Source organism: Diadema antillarum, unplaced genomic scaffold, assembly GCF_040938485.1.
Source record: "Diadema antillarum isolate AM-2024a unplaced genomic scaffold, OU_Dant_1.0 seq00000106_RagTag, whole genome shotgun sequence".
Taxonomy (NCBI): domain Eukaryota; kingdom Metazoa; phylum Echinodermata; class Echinoidea; order Diadematoida; family Diadematidae; genus Diadema; species Diadema antillarum.
The window spans coordinates 353,192-373,793 of record NW_027271192.1 but is presented as its reverse complement, the minus strand read 5'-3'; the positions used below and the strand labels follow the sequence as shown (position 1 = coordinate 373,793).

At 39.6% G+C, this 20,602-nt stretch overlaps 1 protein-coding gene across 1 annotated transcript in view; it reads right to left on the bottom strand.

The window, feature by feature from the left end:
* Positions 1 to 17,040, bottom strand: part of LOC139726962 (tRNA (32-2'-O)-methyltransferase regulator THADA-like) — a 29,079-nt gene extending 12,039 nt beyond the window's left edge. Inside the window, exons 1-16 of the mRNA XM_071637950.1 lie at positions 16,991 to 17,040; positions 15,017 to 15,236; positions 14,441 to 14,555; positions 13,720 to 14,036; positions 12,664 to 12,784; positions 10,765 to 10,955; positions 9,816 to 9,903; positions 9,056 to 9,297; positions 8,301 to 8,626; positions 7,536 to 7,740; positions 6,188 to 6,480; positions 5,393 to 5,619; positions 4,168 to 4,231; positions 3,481 to 3,705; positions 1,519 to 1,730; positions 411 to 952 (exon numbers count right to left, since the gene is read on the bottom strand). Of these exons, the coding sequence (XP_071494051.1) occupies positions 411 to 952; positions 1,519 to 1,730; positions 3,481 to 3,705; positions 4,168 to 4,231; positions 5,393 to 5,619; positions 6,188 to 6,480; positions 7,536 to 7,740; positions 8,301 to 8,626; positions 9,056 to 9,297; positions 9,816 to 9,903; positions 10,765 to 10,955; positions 12,664 to 12,784; positions 13,720 to 14,036; positions 14,441 to 14,555; positions 15,017 to 15,236; positions 16,991 to 17,040 (3,438 nt within the window). The remainder of the gene's footprint in view (positions 1 to 410; positions 953 to 1,518; positions 1,731 to 3,480; positions 3,706 to 4,167; positions 4,232 to 5,392; positions 5,620 to 6,187; positions 6,481 to 7,535; positions 7,741 to 8,300; positions 8,627 to 9,055; positions 9,298 to 9,815; positions 9,904 to 10,764; positions 10,956 to 12,663; positions 12,785 to 13,719; positions 14,037 to 14,440; positions 14,556 to 15,016; positions 15,237 to 16,990) is intronic.
* Positions 17,041 to 20,602: the final 3,562 nt, after the last annotated feature.

Sequence of the window (20,602 nt, the reverse complement as noted above, 5' to 3'; positions counted from 1 at the left end):
CATACTGAGGCATTACTTTGTTATGTATAATAAATTGCAGAAATGAAAGAAAGGACTTTTTTCTGCATTTCTGATGATTTCAATGGAATTAACATACGTAGCACATAAATTCTGTATCAAAATATTAACATTAAGAAAATGCAATAGGAACAATTATCATGATTAGTGGCTCCACCCAGACAATTATGAAACTTGTTCAATGTTACAGCGATGTCATACACCTGTATTAACAATGACAGGGTTTGATCATCTATATGAAATATGAAATACACAGTGGGACTTAGGAGGAAACAGACATTTTGAAATGTATGCAAATTACATCAATATCATGGCTCTCGACCATTCTATGCCTTTCAACTCATGCAAACGAAAGCTTTGTACCCAGATATGGGGGATAGTAGATTCAATACCTTCAGAGTGAGCCAGCAACATGAGAGAATGAGTTGATGTTCGGTCGACAAAATGGCGGTGCTCTCTTCAGAGTCCTCGCCGCCTGCTCCGCCCCTCTCTCCAAGGTCCATCACCAGTTTCTCAATCTCCTCTCCCATCTTGCCAAACGATGGAGAAATGTGCTGGGAATCTCCCTCAGAGTTCCCTTGCAGTCCGTGAACTCCAAGCGCTGGACTTCCTACAGCACCATCAGGACCTGGTACTCCTGCAATAGGACCTGGACCTCCTGTGTCCATCTCACTGGGACCGTCTCCGCCATCATCACGCTGCATGCTCGTCGGGTCACCATCCCCCTTTCGGACTGGACTGCTCTGGATGGATGAGGGGGGGCTTGCAGCTTGGGCGTGTCCAGCAAGGAGGCCAAGAATGAAGTGAATGATGTGCCTCAGGGTGCCATTGATCTCTCTCAAGATGGCCTGCCAGGCTTCCCGGTCCCTAGCAACGACCGTCTCAAAGATGCGGGCATCCTCCAGCAGGCTCTTCCTCATGGCCAAGATGATGCCTGCATGTGAGTCAACAGACAAACAACAGGGAATCTTACAGCCAACCATCAGGATTACAGCATACCTCGCTAAGTCTTTTTGCAAAAGGCATAAACATATGTAGCATATGGCCTAAAACAAAACATTTCAATCAAGGATAATGTTCTCAGGTCATACCATAGCCAGCAAAAATAATGCTTTCAAAGCAAAGTAAAAAGCACATACCGGTACTGGTATTATGATAAGAGCAAACTTTGTTTGATGGTGAGAAGTGTTTTTTTAGACAAGTCTTTTATCATGAATGCCTTAGTCTACTTGGCATCTCAAACGTACATTTCTATTAAAGATACATGACAGTCAGATTTGGCACTTAAATATTCGTTTTACCTCTCTAGTTTTTACAATACTGCTGTAAGTGTGAAGTTTACTGAGAGGGTTCACGTGTGTGATTCGAGTACAATCATACATAAGACCTCTATCTCACAACTCCTCATGACAGAGGGCAAAACGCTCCTTGTACATGTATACATCACTTGTTTTTGACAAGTGTCCTGTGGAATCATGGGGATCACAAGAGGTCACTCACCATGCATTGGAGTGAGGGCAGCAGCCCTGAGGATGTTGGTCCGAGCACACTTGAACTGGAACTTGAGGCTCTGGAGGAGACTGACCACAAACTGGATCGGTGGACTGCCCTGGCTGGACACACCCTTGGCACTGTCTGTCGCTGCAGCAGCAGGTTTCTTCTTGGACTGCTTCACAAACTCCTCAAGACCCTTACTGCTCTCAACCACTTGTCTGAAAAGAGGCAAATTGATTCAAACAATAGATAAGAATGATACTGATGCCTGTGTCACTGGTCAGTCCAACATTGTCATAATCAGTGCTTCATTCATCAACACTACTATCTTAATCATCGTAATCATCACCTTTGTTAACTGTCACATTGCCAGTTCCATCATAACATTCCTATATCCACTTAACCCATATCGGGCCAATGCACCTGTGTAAACAAACACCCAAGTGGCCCAGCACCATTCGTGCACACACGCCGACAAACAGACAACTCTCCAAACAACTGCTCTTCATTAGCTAGCAATGAAAAAAACATAGACAAGTTATATATGATTTGAAGGAGGAAAACAATCTCTTTAATATGGTATATAACATGCTGCCATTCAATGTATAGTACAGTCATAGTACTCAGTGGAAGTGAATGCCGTCGTTCATATGCCATTTCATTCATTATGGGATATTCCGTATGTGGCCCCTGTGGCGTTCGGATGAACTACGGAATATCCTGTAGATGGCCTGATATGGGTTAATGGTTTGTTTTTTACCAATCCATCTGTACAAGATGGCTGCATAGCCATTATTCAGCTGCACTAGCTGGTCTTCCATGGGTTCCAGTTTTATGTACATTGGGCGGACCACGTCATCGCGTTTTGCACCCTGCTCATTGAGATGAATGAATGAAACAGGATCTTTAACGTGCATGGGTTGTGACTCTCTCGCACACGGGACCTCCATGTTATGTTTATCGCAGGGACAGAGTGTTCTGTCTGTTCTAGAGGGGACGGTATGATAACACACAACATTGCTCAGGAAGACTCACTGGGATTTGAATCTGCACCCAAACATGAGCCATTCAATTGCAAAGCAGCTATGCTACTGACTGAGCCAACTCGCCACCCATGGTCAAGATCATTTTTATCCATAAAAAGACCGGGGGGGGGGGGCTTTTTGGGCCCCTCCTCAACATTTTTCGCGAAAAATCTGGAATGTAAAAATTTCGCGCCGCGACTTTTTAGGACTTTTTTCTTTTAAGTCTTGCGCAACTTTCGAGACCAAATTCGCCACGCCCGGGTACGCAGTTCTGAAGTTATGCAATAGTTTGTAAGTGCATGTCAGACCCGAAATTGCTCAAAAACGTGATTTCATGTACAAATCCAATGCAAATTCTGTTTCTGACCAAAATTCATAAATGTTTCATTATTTTTACTTTTACTGATCAAAATCAATTAATTTCACGTTGTTTATGATCGAAATAGTGTCGCCGATGACTTCCATTGAAAAAAACAATAAAAAACAAAAAGTCGAAAACAATGAAATACATAAGTAATTCTAAAAACAATAAAATACATAAGAAAAATTTTGATTTTGATTTTTGATTTTTTTCTTTTTTATGTACATTCAATAAGAATCCTACACAGAGTTCCTAAGACAACAATTAGCAGTTTGGGATCTTTAATTACAGATTTACAGCCATTTTTTTCAAATTCATGCATAAATTAGCATAATTAATTTATTAAAAATAAATTTGAATATTTGTGAAATAATTACCTATTTAGTTTTGCAGATTACCTTGTGGGTGACGTGCATGCCAATTTTCCTTGCGATCGCGCGGACAACAGCCAAGATCTGGGGGGGTGGGGTCCAATGAGCCCCCCCCCCCCCCCAGTCCTACGAGGCATCAAAATAGCCCAGTCTTTTTAGGGTTAAACATCATCATCAGTCCTCTCTCACCATGGAAAAAGAGAGAACTTACCTGTGGAAGGAAATCTTGCATAGCATGGCCCCCGCCTCACACTCGTGGAACTTGGGGCTGCAGATGAGCTTCAGACCCTGGCACAGGATCTCTGAGGGACTGGACCATGGATTGGCTGGGGAGGATGGGAGTGGCCAAGGGAAGTAGCCGATCAGGAGGTCGTATGCTGATGACCTGATGTCATTGGATGAATCCAGCAAGCAGTTAACCAGTAGGGATGCATTCCTATTATGACAGCAGAATGGAGCAGAAGAACATATGTCAGAAGTGGGGTAACTTTGTCCACTTTAAGTCAAAAGTTTTCCAAATATGGACATTTGAAATTTTTAAGCAAATTCATACATAGAAGTTGTGGTACCTCGGTGAGCGAGCTCTTTGGTTATTCATAAGAATAAATTGCACTGAAATGGTGACTGATATGACATAGAAATTGACCTTGCAAACAGTTTTTATGGATGTTTACCTGAACAACATATCAATTCAATTTACTTCAATTTCGGTTTTATTGCACACAAAAAAACAAGGAACATTCAAATAAGTCTACAAGATGATATTGTTATGCTTACAGAGAAAATGACTACAGAAAACAAAACCAGTCAATGTGTTTCTGTGGATCTACCATTCTTTTCAAATACAAACATATCATTTCAACCGTAACCTGTACAGAAGCGATGGTTACCAACTGACCTTTCAGAGAAAAGGCTAACTTTCCCGAGTTGTCGATTCCATGATCCAAGCCTCTTAATTGCAGCTGATGAGAAGAAATGAACATCATTCAAAAGCACTGAAACATCATCCAAAGGAAGGCTAGATGGAGAGATCTTGGCCCTGTTTCATAAAACTTGTTATCAGAGACAAGTTGTCATAATTGTTACAAGCTACTGAAATCCTTGCATCTGATTAGCTAAGAGCAAATTTGTCATAGAAATGTGGCAGTTTTCACTGATAACCAGTTTTATGAAACAGGGTCCTGATCTTCTCAACCTCTCCCTCTAGGTTGATCTCTTTTTGAAATAAAATCAAGTGCAAAGTATTTGTGGATGAATACATTTTCTCCTATGCTTTTTGAAAGTGATTTGAATTTGATAGTCAAATTGTTCCTCACAGAATAGGACTAAGTAGTTCAGGAGTAAATTCAATATGACTGAACTTATGTATATCATGGTCCATTTATTCTTCGTATCTACAGTTGTATTATGCCTAAAGATAACTGAAGATAGCTAATTTTGTAGAGAAAGGAAAGCGATGAAATTAACTCACACACACACATCAAGCTTTCTGCTCTCTGTAGTTCAAACAAGGTGAAAGATGTTACATGCAGTTTTGGAAAGAACACTGTATTTTTGCAGATGATCATTCACATCTACCATCTTCCACTATTTAGAATTTGCTAGCAATACATCAAAAAGGTCAACCAAGAAACAAGTTTGGCTGACACGATATACCAGGATAATGAGTTACTTTGCAGTACTTTGAGATCGAAAGTGTAAAATAATTTAGATCACATGAATACAACTTATATTCCTGAAACCCCCTCCCCATTCAGAACTGGGCAGTATAATGTTATGTTATGATTGATTGTACCCTAGCAATCATATTTTCTAACAAGATACTTGCCATTCACTCTGGAGCAGACGATCTGTGGATGATGTTGTGACCTAGATTGTCGATTATCGATAATTAAAAATTATGTAGCAGCGAAAAATTTGGTATGCTCTAAGACTGAGGTAATTCCTGTGAACCTGTTTGGCTAAAATGTTGCATTTTTGTTGTTTCTCGACTGACATCATGCTATCACAGCATCATTCAACACATTTCTTACCCACATAAGTGTACATTTTAGAGCAAAAATGAATAGTTGTGCAGATATATAAGAACTACATTTTCCCTTCAAGAGTGGCTGCATGCTAACCTGAAAAAGATGTGCTTTGAGCGTTGCTCGCTTCGGCCACCTCTTTACCGGACGTGAAGTTTTCATACACCAACTGGAGGAGGTCCAGAGAGGCTCTTTTCCTCTGATAGCAGGCTCCAGGAAAGAGGGAGCCGAAGCACTCCTCTAGGAGCCAGTCCACCATATCCATGGCTGACAGGAGCTTGGCCTGATAAGACTGGATGAGAGGTGATGGATCCTGGGTCCCACTGCAGGTGGAAATGATAAATTTTGCTCAACACCCCTCAATCTCTTAACCCGTTCAGGACAGGCTGATTTTGCTACAACACACATTTCCCATAGACATCTGCCCAAGTATACTCGGGACTAGTCTCCAACAGGTTAACTATGAGACCTATGCGCCATGACTTGAATCAACACTTTTTATTTCCTTGGAGACAACTGGTTGGTACTGCCTCTTTCTCCTGTGAAGGTATCCTGACAAGAATATAGGCATCGGTCTCATGTTTAGCATGTTCTTTTGCTACCAAACTGATTTGGCAGAAATTCAATTAACGTGTGATGCCATCAGATCCTAAACTGATTTCTTGAATGACCAAAGCAATAAATATCATCAGACTCTACAACATACTTATCATAATTGATTGTGACTTAAACTCTCTTCTCCCCCCCCCCCCCCCCCCCCCTCTTCTGTACACATAAACATTTGCCACTTTTTCTCCTTACATGCATCACACACCTGCTAAATGTGATGAAGATACGGGGTGGAGTATTAACGTTTCCACAAAGCAAAAAGATCTCAGTTCTCACACCAACCTATCATCACTGGAATTCCCCTTTGCCAGGGCTGGCTGCAACCACTTGAGCCATGCCAAACTACTGTCCCTCAGCCGGATCACGAGAGCCTTCACCCCTATCCGCAGCTGGTTGCGCAGCGAGGTGTCGTCGCTGCTGAGGCTGTTGTGCACAAGCGCCTTCACCAGCCTCACCTCGCTCTCGTTGACAGGTTCAGCAGTCTTGGGGGAGTGGCACACCAGAGTGATGGTGTCACCACGGATGGCATCGCTATGGTGATGGGTTGCAGCTGCGAGAATAACTCGATGCTCTTCCTAGAGAAGTGGACCAAGAAAAGGGTTTTGTGAAGTAATGGATATTTGGAAACTTGTTAGATAATGAATGTCAGGGTCTCACTTCATGAAAAATGTTACAATAGCAACGCTTGCTTGAAAAGCAACTCCCCGTAGCAACAGCCTATCAGGATGCAAAATTCTTGCCGTTACCATGACACTTGCCACTGCAGCAAGAGATGCTATCAGAGCATTTTTTTTTTTTAATGAAATCAGGCCCTGGTTCCAAGGTCTGGTCCCCTGCACGGTAAAGAGCCATTCTCAGATATCCATTTTGGGATTTTCTTTCTGTCTGGAAGAAATGTCGTGTGTAATTGTCCTACACCTGTTATTTCATATCACATCAGATTTTTGAAGAGGAGAATGCTCCGTTTTTACTGAAATGTCACGACAGAAGAGTGTTCAACAGACTTCTCTGTTTATTTGTTCATTGTAACATCATAAGAAAAACACATCCTGCAGAATAGTACTTGGTCCACTTGGGAAATCCGAGCCCCATTTTATCAAAAGATATAATTGTTTATAAATTTCCTTTACCACACAGGCTGCCATAGACTTACTATAGAATTCAACTATATAATCAATCATAACTCTTTGTAAATCAGGGCCCTGGTCCATTTCAGCATGTTTTCGCATATTACGAGAAAGATACAGTGTGGAGTTTACCCTGAAGAGATGGCTAACCACAACCCAGTGGCCCAAATTCACAAAGGTGGTTTAAATTTAAACCATGGTTGATGAAAATTTCTTCTGCATAAATACGACTGACAGACTGCATACGCCAATAGACGTCCAGTAACAAATGCCCATTGATACGCACATGTCAAAAGGTACACCTATTTCATGCTTATTTTAGACCATGGTCTAAATTTGTACCATGGTCAATTAAGTTTAAACCACCTTCGTGAATTTGGGCCAATGTGTCAATGTTAAACTGCTGGTATTAATAATTCAACTTCAGCAACATGACTACTGATTATTTTGGGAAAAGTGCATAAGAGAGGAGTTGAGGAGCAGTGATTTAACAAAACACTCACCATCCAGTCCTGGCCAGCTAGGAGCTTACAGGCTCGAGCCTGCTTCAGCAAGATGATACTGCAGTGGAGACTCCTTGCTGCCACCTCTGCATCTGGTGAGGCAAGGCAGTCTCTTCCAGTGGACTCCAACAGCAACTTGAACGTCGCTGGAAACAGCTTAAATGTGGTAGGCAGCCATGTGTTGGCCATATTGTTCCTCACAAGCCTAGACAGAATATCATGACAGGATTAAGCAATTAATGTGACGTTAAGAGCGTTTTTTGGTCAAAAGAAACAAAGTCACATCACTTCTTTTGTAAAGTAGAAAGATCAGAACAAATTTTATACATGCAAATAAAAAATAAAACTTAACTCTAGTTTTTCGAAGAATTAATCAATTTTCCAGATGCTCATTAAGAAAAGCATCTACAGTGAAAATTTTGCATAAGCAGTAGAGGTTTTAACATCATGGGTTTCAGACATAAATTTGCCCTAGATTTAGGGTACTATGTCCATTCACACAAGAAAGCTAAGTTCATTAAAAAAACAGGAACATAGTCTTCTTACAAGAACAATACAAACAATTAAAAAAAAAATCATTAGATCACTTCAGGGATTGTTGAACTGAATCCTCATTTGCAGCTCATACAAGAAAATTAATAAGCCTGTCTTACTATCATCTGGATAAATATTCATAAGATTGAGTGAGATATTTAAACAGTCATGAGTGTAAGGCTACATTTGCATACCCGACACAACTTAAACACTCTCTTGCTTTAAACTCACGGAATGTCACTACATAGGCCAGCTGAGACGACTCCCTGAAAATGCACCTGCCAGCATTCCAGCTGCAAGTCGCCGCCCTTATTGGCTCCAGAACGGGACTCGGCAAACTCAGCCTTGAGTACCTTCAAGAGGGTCTTGTATGTCTCGTTGGCAGCAAAGACGAGATGGTGGGTGTCCAGACAGCCAAGGAGCTCCCTGGGAAGGGCTGGGTGAAGCTCTAGGGTGGCAGTCGCCCCCAGGTGGGAGATGAGAGTTGAGAGGAGGGTGTAGCGTCCTTTCAGGTGCCGTGGAGAGCTCAGGAGTTCACTGGCCAAGGTGACATACAGCTGAAGTCATGGAATAGCAGAAAAAAAATCATTTAAGTACATTTAAGTACAGTGAAACAAAATATGGCCTATTTCATCATTCTGGATGTCAAATACTGGGCTTTGGTTATCGTAGTTGTTTTCTATGGCAGTTTGTAATAATCTTGCTTTTCATACTACCTGGAGGGTGCCATACCACTTCATGCAATAAAATACTCACTATCATTCAACTATTCGACTATGGGGGGGGGGGGGGGGGAGACTACTACGCATGCATTGCAATGGAAATATACATCCATTCTGACATATTTAATTCAGAGCTAATCTGGATTTATTTCACGGGAGATTTTTTTTTTAATGAATCTAAGTTTTCAGACCTTGATAACTGGTATCATATTACACAAACAATCACAAAAAAAAAAGCCCAGTAAGAATTGTGCATTCACCAACCTCCTTTTCTTCTGAGTTAAGCAGTTGGTTTTCACTCTTATAGGCCTCCAGCAGAGAGCCAAACATAGTGCGGATCAGGTCTGGTACCCCGTCGATTGGGCTGTGCCAGTACCGCCAGACACACTGCAGCACCATGCTTACAATGCTTGACTGGCCCGTAAGGAAGCGCTGGGCATTGTTGTTGATGAGGGAGCGCAGGCACTGGAGATTGCGATGGGCACACTGCAGCCACAGTGTGAACACTTTACAATGAATGATAGGATGAAAAATACATTTTTATTCTACAATGACATATTCAATATCAAATATGGGATGTTTAATCAAATATAGAAATGTTTGAAGCATGTCTGCTTTAAACATATCAAGCATATATGACATAGTTTTGTTCAAAATTGAAAAGAATTAAAGCACACATATTTTGTCACCTGCCTATCTTGGACAAGTATATAACAGTCATTACAGAAATAATGTACAAGAGGGTTGTTTGAACCATTCTGAATGGAATTTCATAACTTCTGATTATGAAAATAAGATCCTGGTTGAAGGAAAAGTATTCAAATTGTTCATACTATAACACTGACTGATTTATGTACAATGTTGTATGTAACCCTGGTGAACTTTGCAGTAACTATGATGGAACTAGGTAAAACTTGTTCATTTATTTGTGGAGGTCAACTGAAACTTTACAAAGTCTATGAGCTGGTTCTGAGTTACATCACATGCATTTCTACTTTCAAACAATCTGGACGAAAAGACTTACACTGTATGGCGTGGAATTCTGATGATTCATGAGATGTGAGTAATTCCTGAGTGACGGTGAGGAGGGGGCCCAACAAGAAGACTTGACTCTGTGGGGAGATGGAAAACATTCATCCAAACCTGATTCAGTTAGTGCTCATTGATAATCCAGAACATATGCAGAAAGTGCAGCGAAATTCAGTGCACTTCCTGCAATTATACGCAGTTCTCCTTCAAAAGCTACCTTTTGCTGTAATTATTTGAAACATTTCGCCTCATAACCTGGGTTATTTGTTATCTGATATAATTATGTAGATTTTATTAGATCCATTTTCTGTAATCTCTGTTGTATAATTATGTCTGTTGTGTTATTTTGTCTGTTTTGTTTGACTTTTATGAATGAGTTTGTAACACAGGGCCTCTAGGGAGAACAGTGCATTGACTACTGATAGGGCCACCCTGTATAAATATGACTAAATAAATAAATAAATAAATAAATAAATAAATAAATGTAACAAACTTATTAAATACTATTTTCATATGGGAGAATGCTGATTTCACATGCTCTCCAACTCAAATTTTAACATCCTTGCATTGGAAAGAGCACCTCACATAGCTCCACCAGAGAGAAAAAGGGATGAGAACAATTTATCAAAAATTGTAATTTTTGAACTATTCTTCCTAACACTGCTGCACATTTCCACAAACATGGACAACTTTACCTTTTAAGCCTGTGGAAAGTGGTTCAGGAGAATGGAAGAGCTATTACACAGTGGCTTACATAATACGCGAAGAAAACTTGAAATCAACGATGCTCAGCATAAGGACTTATGTGACTTTACATCTCTCAAGGCACTGAGGTGTCTATTGAAAGATGTATTACTTTTGAGCGCAGCAAAGAAATTTTGACCTCCTAACAGTACAATTTGTAGGTGCATTTTGAAATCTCATCAAACAAAAGTTTTTCCCACCTCAATGTCTGGAAAGATGTTGTCTGGGATTCTTTCAAGGATGATCTTGGGATCAGCACAGGTTATCAGACCTCTTGTCAGACAAAGCTTGCCAAAGGCTCTCTCAGAAGGACTGAAATTCTGGAACATTAAGCTAGTCAGTCCATTGAATATCCCATCCTTTAGATAGGGGTCTTCTCGGGCAGAATCACCTATTAGCGTAATGAGAAAAGGCAAAACAACAACAACAAATTATCACAAAAAAGTTACCATAAAAATAACATAAAGAGAGAAAGAAAACAATTTGGTTTAAAGCCAAAAAATAGTTCTCAGAAGGGCTCAAAATTCATCTTCAACCATTTGGACTTTGCTTGCAATACATCCAAAGGGTCTACCAAGAAACTTACCTGGCTGATGTGATTTTGTGATCAGAAGTGCAGAACAATTTTGATCGTAGCACAGAAAATGGATGGAGATTGCTCTGTCCTGATTTGTTGATTCTAATCGATAACTGTGAAAAATTAATTTGCAAACCATGATCGGCTTACCTCTGAGATTGTGGACTTCCGGCAACCCTTTTTGGCTAACATTTCACATTTTTGCAGTTGCCCAAATAAAAATGTGTTATTACAATGTTCTTTCACACATTATTTTGCATATGTGTACATTTTGAAGCAATGATCGACAGTCCACTGGCATATGAGAACGATGTTTTGGCTTTAAGCCAATACAGTAGTATTGTCTAAATCCAGGTTCTTGAACAGAAGGCAATGTGGCATCATGCATAAATTATAAGAATACTTAAATACCTTGAGGCACATGCACCCTTATAAATGAAAGTCTAGGTGGATGATCAATGTTTACATTACCTTTAAAGAAATACTTTGGCACAAATCATCGGGAGGCATGATAACTCTTTAACCTTTGAGAGAACTAGAAATGTCGCTACAGCGACTGGTTATACCCCCGCCAAACAACATTTCATAAGCTTTGGTCAAAACAACATTTCATAAGCTTTGGTCAAAAAACTGAGGAAGTAGTTAAATACGCAAGATCTTTCCTTGATCTTCTGCCATTAATATGCCGTTACCATGGCAACGTACTTTCGGGTACTGTCGAAAAATGCGTCTTGCACATCTACAACCAAAGGCACACATCTATACCAAGTTTCATGGAAATTGGGCAAAAACTGAGGAAGTAGTTTGCAACACAAAATTTTCCATCATTTTGGCTCATAATATGTGAGCTGTTACCATGGCAACATACTTTTTGTCACTGTCAGGAAATGTGTCATGCTGACCTATATCCTAAGACAAACATTCAATATGAATTCCATGAGAATTGGAAGAACACTGATGAAGCAGTTTTGCCATGAAGCATTTTGCCCTATATTTTACCAATAACATGCCGTTACCATGGCAACGCACTTTTTGCCACTGCGGAAATATGTGTCTTGCACATTAACATATTCAGATGAACATCTGTACCTAATTTCATAAAAATTGATCAAAAACTGTGGGAGGAGTTCGCGACGCAAGATTTGTACCCATTTTTGCCCATAATATGCCGTTACCATGGCAACATACTTTTGGGTACTGTCAAAAAATACGTCTTGCACATCTACAACCCAAGGCACACATCTGTGCCAAGTTTTATGGGAATCGGTTGAAAACTGAGGAAGTAGTTCGCGACGCAAGATTTGCAATGGACCGACCGCCCGACCGACCGCCCGACCGTCCGCTGATTCCTATATACCCCCTTCAAACTTCGTTTGGCGGGGGTATAAAAACACATTCCTGCAAGAGAAATGGTGCATAAGTATTACGTACACCTATTAAATGCAAGGTGTGTGAATAAAAACAAAACAGCCATGCACTGAGATGATATGAAGGGAAGCATAAAAACAAATTTTTAACTGACCCTGATGAAAAGATGACAATAAGCTGGTTGCCATGGCAACTGCATCTCTAGGGCTTGTTGAAGTGTTGAAGAGCATGCCCACAGCACAGCCAGACATGAGACCACTCTCCCTTGAGAATTTCTGAAGATAGATTGCATTCCATGTATAGAGAATAAACATACAAGAATATTACAATCACACAAATATATTCAATTTTTCATGTCTGTTAATGACACAAGGAATACATGTACATCATCCCTTAGAGAATGATGTTGCTACAGATCAGATGAAGGAAATGAATAGAATCACTACCAAGCAGTCATGATAAATTTTTGCAGTATCAAATATTGATTATGAGCACAAATTATGTTTGTATCTTGTGCTATTCAATATTGGTTTGATACACCACATCCATCTAGACAGTGCCATAAATATGACCACTTTATGGAGGGGCTTCAACTTGGAGACAGTTGGGTCTGGTACCAACATAGACAAAGACAGGGATCTCTGGTCAGGAGCAAAAAATGTTTTTAAGAAAAAAAAAGACACCCTAAATAAGAGAGTTACTTATATCAGTTATACAACTGTATGGGCACTCAAAATATTCTTGTGTGCACCTACATGTATCAGTGGCGGATCCAGGCGGGAGGTGCACCAGCGCGCATCCCCTCTATAATTTTTGTTCACACAACAGAAATAAAAGGCACAGCGCCCCCATTTAATTTTGTAAAGGCGCCCCCTTTTACAGAATTCCTGGATCTGCCCCTGCCTATGCACAGATGTTAAGCATGTACTTGCACATGAAGTTACCATTTTTTGTGACACTCTTTCTACTTTCAACAGCTTAACCTTTTTTTCCCCTTATTTGCTCAATTTCATGTATTTGCTTATATTGCAAAGTTCTGATATGGCTGAACAATAAAACACACAAACAAACAAAATCTGACATGAAGTGTGTCCCAAGATATCAGTATATTTGTGCACAAACTTTGAGCCAGAATTTAATGCCTATATTCCATTTCTGTACTACATGTCACATAGTCATTGCCAAGCACTGTAAAAAAAAACACACACACCTTACAGCACATGATTGTGACTAGATTCCCAACCAGTCCCGACAGGTGCGAACACAGCTCCCGTGTCTGGTGAGGGGCACTTCTGTTCCAGATGGCTTCCCAGTGGTGCTGGGGCACTAACTGACATGCCTGCAGCATCAGCTTGGCCAGGACCAGAGAGTGAGAGGAGGCACCGGGGGAGATGGCGGTGCCCGGCGCAGAGGAAGTGACGTCTGCAACCACCCAGGTCATGGTGCGGTGCAAGGCACCAATGACTTGTGGGAAGTGGGCCTCCAGGGGTTTGTGCACCATTGGGCTTCCTTCAATCAGGTTGCATACTTAAGGTGAACATGTGGAGAGGAAAGAGATTTAATAGAATTACTTAAGTATCCATAACAATGGATTTCTCACTACGTATATCTACATCATTATCATCATCCTCATCATCATCATCATCATCATCATTATCATCATCATCAACAACAACATCAACACCACTGATGAACAGCATCAACAACAACAAAAATGGCTCAAACCAGCATAATAAAATGTGTTTTCAGTGAGCAATGGTATATTCTTTTTGAATGAAATATGTAAAATGAATCAGCTTTTTTATGAATGAAACTGCTTCGTGTTATTGATGAAAAAATTATGATGGAAAAAATGTTGATGACCATTGCTTATGAGACAGTCAAACCAGCTGGGGAAGACAACTGGCATGACTAGTCATCCAATGTCTCACCTTTCGAAGCTTGGGGAAAGGTCATGCAACCAGCATTTTCAGACAAGAGGACCAGAAACTGACAATCAATGATGTCTTCCATCTTACGAGATATTGTCTGTAGGGCAACAGCAGCCTGTATTGAAAAATGAGACACAGAGGGAGACATGTAATATGAACTTGGGCATTAAGAATTCCTGCTATATTCATATTTTTTCTTCTCTGCCCTTGGGAAGGCATCATCTTTTTTATTTCTAAATAGACATGAAAAGGTTTGGTAAATAATATTATTGTACTATTGTAGTGTACCACAAATCTCTTAACCAACATAAAGATGGAAATGATGGCTACTACTACACCCAAGTTGTTGTTGTTATTGTTTTGTTACGATATATCAATCCAAACACCCTTTCATCAGGTATACATACTGAACACAGGGCCCAAAGTTGTGAACAATTTTGAATTAAAAGACTTAAATTTGACAGTTATATAGAGATAAAACTTTGTAGACCATAGCATAAAGATGCAAACAAGTTTAATGCAAAAATGAGATGCTATAATGTGTGAGCAGGGCATATCCCATTACAGCACACTCACCTTGTGTAATATTCTGACCAGCTTGATGTCGACAGCCGACTCAAAGAAGAGCCAGCAGAATCGGGCCACCACTTCGTCAAGGAGGGACGGTGTCCTGTGGGCGTAGCTAGCTGAGGATCTCTCTCTTGCCACATTGGACTGTACCCCTATGGTGACCCCATGTACTTGCCTGGAAATCGCTTCAGCCGTGGCCAGCCACTGCTTCAGGTTCCCGTCAGATCTGTGGAAGAGTCCATTCACAGGTGGTTCTTAGGAAATTGTTCTACTTTATGGTCCATCAAATATGAGATATTAGAGAGAGAGAAAATTCACTTTACAGAAAACTTTAAATCCGGACTTTGTTTCCATTCCCAGATGCCGAGGTGAGAAGGGAGGGTAAATGCCAAACACTGATTCATATTCTGCACCTGCTTTCAGTGCAGTGACTGGTCGTCATAATGAAAGTTGTCAGAACCATGCAAATTAAGAATCAATCAATTCCGGTGTTGTGATGTACTATTAAATTAAAAAAAAATATTTGCATATGTATAGGTCTTTGGCCATATCGATACATAGAAAGGTACAGTAATTTCACATTCCACACAAATTCTGCATAGTTTAGCAATATGCTTCTACACAGTCAATCTCATTCAACTTCCAAACCATCCACCATATTATTCACTATTCAATGCTTTCTAGTTTGGAATATATTATTGCTATTCATTCATTTCACTATTTGCTCTGCATTATCATATAATACCCGGGCGCATTATCAATATTACTAACTTGATTCATAGAATTTTAAGTAGAACATCAATAAATATAAGACACATCTAGCATGTTCTGCAGGTGGGGCTTTAACCCTAATCAGGCTGGGGGGGGGCGGAATCCACCCCCCCTCGACGTTTCGCGCAATATCTTCGCAGCGCGATAAGCTCCCGCCGCGACATTTCATGACTTTTTTCTTTCAAGTATCGCGCAACTTTTGAGACCAAAATTGTTGCGCCCGCGCGTACCGTTTTGACGCGACGCCCGTTCGAAAAAAATTTGTCAACCCTAAAATTGCTCCAAAACGTGATTTTGTGTACAAATCCAATGCAAATTGTGTTTTTTCAATTAATTCACATAAAAATTCATATCTTGACTTAGAATGGACAAAATTAATTTATTTTAGCATAATAAAGCTTCGGAAAATGTCTGTGACAAATTTTGGCCAAAAAACAAACAAAAACAAAAGGTCGAAAAACAAGGAAATACATAAGAAATTCAAAAAACAATCAAATACATAAGAAATTAATTTCGATACAGATTTTTTTTTATCCTATGTCTCAGGAGAATGATACAATAAACATTTTAAAAAAGAAATTAGCTTAATTAGAGCATTGATAAGTGATTTAGAGCCCAAAACTGATTTTATGCATAAATTACAATAATTAATTAATATAAAATATAAGAAAAATTTTTCGGAGAAAGCAACCATACATTTTGATAGTATACGTCGCGGGCGTCGCGTGTGCCACTTTTCGGCGCGATCACGCGTTCCATAGGCGAGATCTGAAGGGGGGGGCGGAATCCCCCCCCTCAGATATAGCATAGCCAAAAAAGCCCAGCCTGATTAGGGTTAAGATGCTCTGTCAGCTAGCCAGTCCAAATATTATAGATATCTATATGAAGTAGCCAGGGCACAATTTTACGTGTAGACATGTCATTTTCCTTTCTACATTCGGGCCGATAAGGTCTACGGAGTCCAGATCTGTGAGTATATCTCACTAAAATTTGTGGTCCTATGCTAGTGTAGGAGTAGGGTTAGTTCTGGTTGAAGCACAAATTCTGTTGAATATAATTTATTCTAAGCTAGTCACCCCAAATTTAAGTATCATGGATAAGGTTGGGGCTGCAATGGGGTCTAAGGTTGGTGGTGGGGGTGTCATTATGGAACTCCTTGACATTTCAAAATTATATGAGGAAATTAGAATTATCTAATAAGTAACTTACCTTGCGATCTTTTCTGAAAATTCGCTGATACTCATGAGCAACTCTTCCATACTGGGATTAGTGGGAATGCAATCTATACTTGCTCACAGGTACACTACACCGTCTCTTTGCTGACTTGAGTCACCACTGTGTGAGGAGAAAACGTGAAGAAAAGGCGCTCAATCTGCTAGCTATGAAGCATGAAGTGCACAAGAGAAGAGAGCTAGAGAGGGGTCTATACTGACTATACCGGTAGTATACTTGGGTGACCCGCACCTCGTCATAGTTAATGTTTGCCCATAATTGAATCACATTTCGCCACTGAAATTCTTTGAAATCCAACTCACATACAGGAAAAATGCTGAAAATTCCATTGGAATCACAAGTTCACTGATCGATATTGAAAATTTGCAGCTATCGTCGTCAAAGGCGAACGATGCGAAAAAGTTGCGCGCTAAGGAAGGGGCCCGCAACTCGTCACCCCCGCTCTCCCTTAGACTTAGCACGTAAAAGACGTGTGCGGGTGACCGTGATGTTCCCATAGACATACACGTAAAAGATGCGTGCGGATGACATATAACACGTATTCCTATAGCCCTATTAAAATTTCAGATTTTCGCGAAAAACTGTTCGGTTTTCACCACAATTTGCTTGGTTGTGGTAGTCCTGCCAAGTTTCAAGCGTACAGAACACAGTCCCGGGCATACATTTTTGTTCAGTGCGCTCAAAACGATTTTAAGCGGGGTGACGGTATTCGGGCCCCTGACGAGGTGCGGGCACCTGGCTATATACTACTACTACTATATCTAGTCTACCTACGAAGAGTAAGACAAGATGTAATTCTTTTGAGGTAAGGTTCTACTTGAATCTGGGGTGCAAACGTTCTTGCTAAAGTTTAGTCTCCCTGCTAGTTGATTGTATCGTTACATCTCTTTTATGATATATTCAGTCTACATCTACCAAGGCCAGAGTGAAATTGGTATATTGGGTGAGTTCGAGTCACGCACACGTAAAACTACTTGACACTTCATACACACGCACACCTACCTGCACCACAGGGTATGGTAATGCCACGATTCCCCGTGCCCGGACTCCCGCGGTACCGGCGTCAGCTGCCTTCGAATTTCTCGCACTCTCACTCAGCGTTCTTCTGCTCATTTGGTGCGGCAAAGGCTTCAGATCATGTCAGTAATACGCTGTCTAGACTCTACAGGGGTCAAGAGAAAATCTTTCCATTTATCGCTGAAATAATCAGGCTACTACTGGTAATTCAGTCTCACGACGTACCGGCAGAACTCCCAATAGCTGTTATCGTATCACCTATTCTCTAGCTCTCTAACGTTTGGATGTTACATAAGTTACGCAATTACGAACCATTTTTGGCATTACAGAAGAGTTTTCATTCATAGTGTGTGTTATGTCACGCCGAGCGACCGAATCGCACCCCATACAAGTACGAGGTAAGGAGTGTTTATGAAAAGCCATATCGCGTCCTTGCTTTGTGCTTATGTTTATTGTTCATACAAAGTACTAGTATACATTTTTAGTTTCATCGCCACACATTGGCCTCAAGAATCATCATTGAAATGGAATAAATGATAACAATGATATAATAAAGAATAATAGCTATGTTGAATTGAATTGAATTTATTCGTTTCATTTCCATTTTACATTGCATTGTTGTTTACTTATTGACACATAATATTACAGTAATCAGCATGAATTGACAGGATATAGGGTACTTATACAAAGGGAAATGGGGGTGACCCAACTAAAAGCAGAGCTTTTAAAATTTGTAGGTCACCATGACGAGTAATATTCATAATTATGTACAGAGTAATTGATAATATAGCATATATACAGACTCCTGAAACATATTTACATAACTTGTACATATTTCCATCTTAAAGGTAATAAATATGAATGAGAAAGAGAGGGAGAGAAGGAGAAAATGAGAGAAATAGAGGAAATACAGTGAGAACCGAAGGGGGGGGGGAGGGGGAAGAAAAAGAAAGAAAGAAAGATAAAAAATAAACAGTGGAATTATATAGGAATTCCACATGAATAATATACCATGTACTAGACAAAGCTGCAAAAAAACCTTTCTAAACACTTACAATTCGTGATTGATAAACGTGAGGATTATCAAATGGACACCCTGATTACAAAATAATCATCTCTTAGCTGTTGATATTCATTTCATTCATTTCATTTATTTCATTTCCAACAACATTTTCATACACAAAATAACACAACATCAATACAATGTCGTAACAAAGAAAAATACATGAAGTTCACAATAATACGCATGAAAAAAAGCAAGAGAATATTGAATCAAAACTAAAGTTGTAGGAAATGGAGGAGACATGCTAAAAAGCTAAGCTTGTATTTTGCAGTCTCCTCGTGGACAAAAAGACTAAATAACATCGAAAGGCAATTAGCTGGACATAAACGGTGCACAACACATACAGTCCTATACAAGTAAACAAACAAACAAACAAACAAACAAACAAACAGACGGACAAACAAACACAAGCAACCTCTCTTGTAAAGAGAAAGATAGAGAGAGAAAAACAAAACACAGTGAAGGAAAAGGAGGAGAAGAGGAAATTATTTTGAAGGAAGAAACAGAAAGAGACAAGAGGACAGGAAAAGGCGAGAAAGGAGAAGAGATGAAGGGTCTATACCAGCACACGCGAGGTACATGGTGCGATGGATCACCGAGGTATATGTACATAATGTAGGAAGGAATAGATTAAAGAAAAGAATGAGTATAACGAATAAAAAAGGAAGCTCAAAATTAAGGGTAACTAAGATATAACTCATTCAACTATATAGGAATTTATGAACAACTTCTTCAATTTGAATGTAAATGTATTTAAACTTAGAACTTGTTTCATACTATCATCGAGAGAGTTCCAGAATTTGGGGCCAGTAAAAGAAAATAGAGATTTAGCAAACATAGTCCTAGTTAATGGCAAATGAAATGAGTTGGATTGCCGGGTATAAGGATACAGATGAACAGTTCTATTTTTAGTGAACATGGACTCAAACACAAATGGGAGAGAATTATTGATAGATTTGTACATGAATTGTCCGAGGTGTAGAAAATATATAGGGGTATAAATGCATTGTATTTAGTATACAATATTGAGGCATTTAATTCTCTAAAGTAACCACATCACCACACACACACACACACTTTTTAAAAATAATATTATACTTCCATTCAAATAAAACCAGAAACATTGATTCACTTTGATTTCACTGTATAGTCCTGTATAGTACACTCCCATAAATGCAAACCCAATTTATTTCATTTACTGGAGATTTCCTTTTCTTCCTCACAGTATACTGTACAACTAATATATAAATGTTTTTTAATTCTGTCAATGACGGTATTCTTAATTGCAACCTTGCCATAAATAGTTATAAAAATAACTATATGACATTATTTCACTCTTTGAGAATTTACTTCCATACCCGGTATATATCTTGCCAAATTTCTAATTAATTTTGCTATCTCAAAATACTCAGTCATATCCTGCTAAAAGGCTTTAATATATATGCAATTCCAAAATAAATGTAAATAAGTTTGTGACCTTTGACTGCAAAATGAATATAAGTTATCAG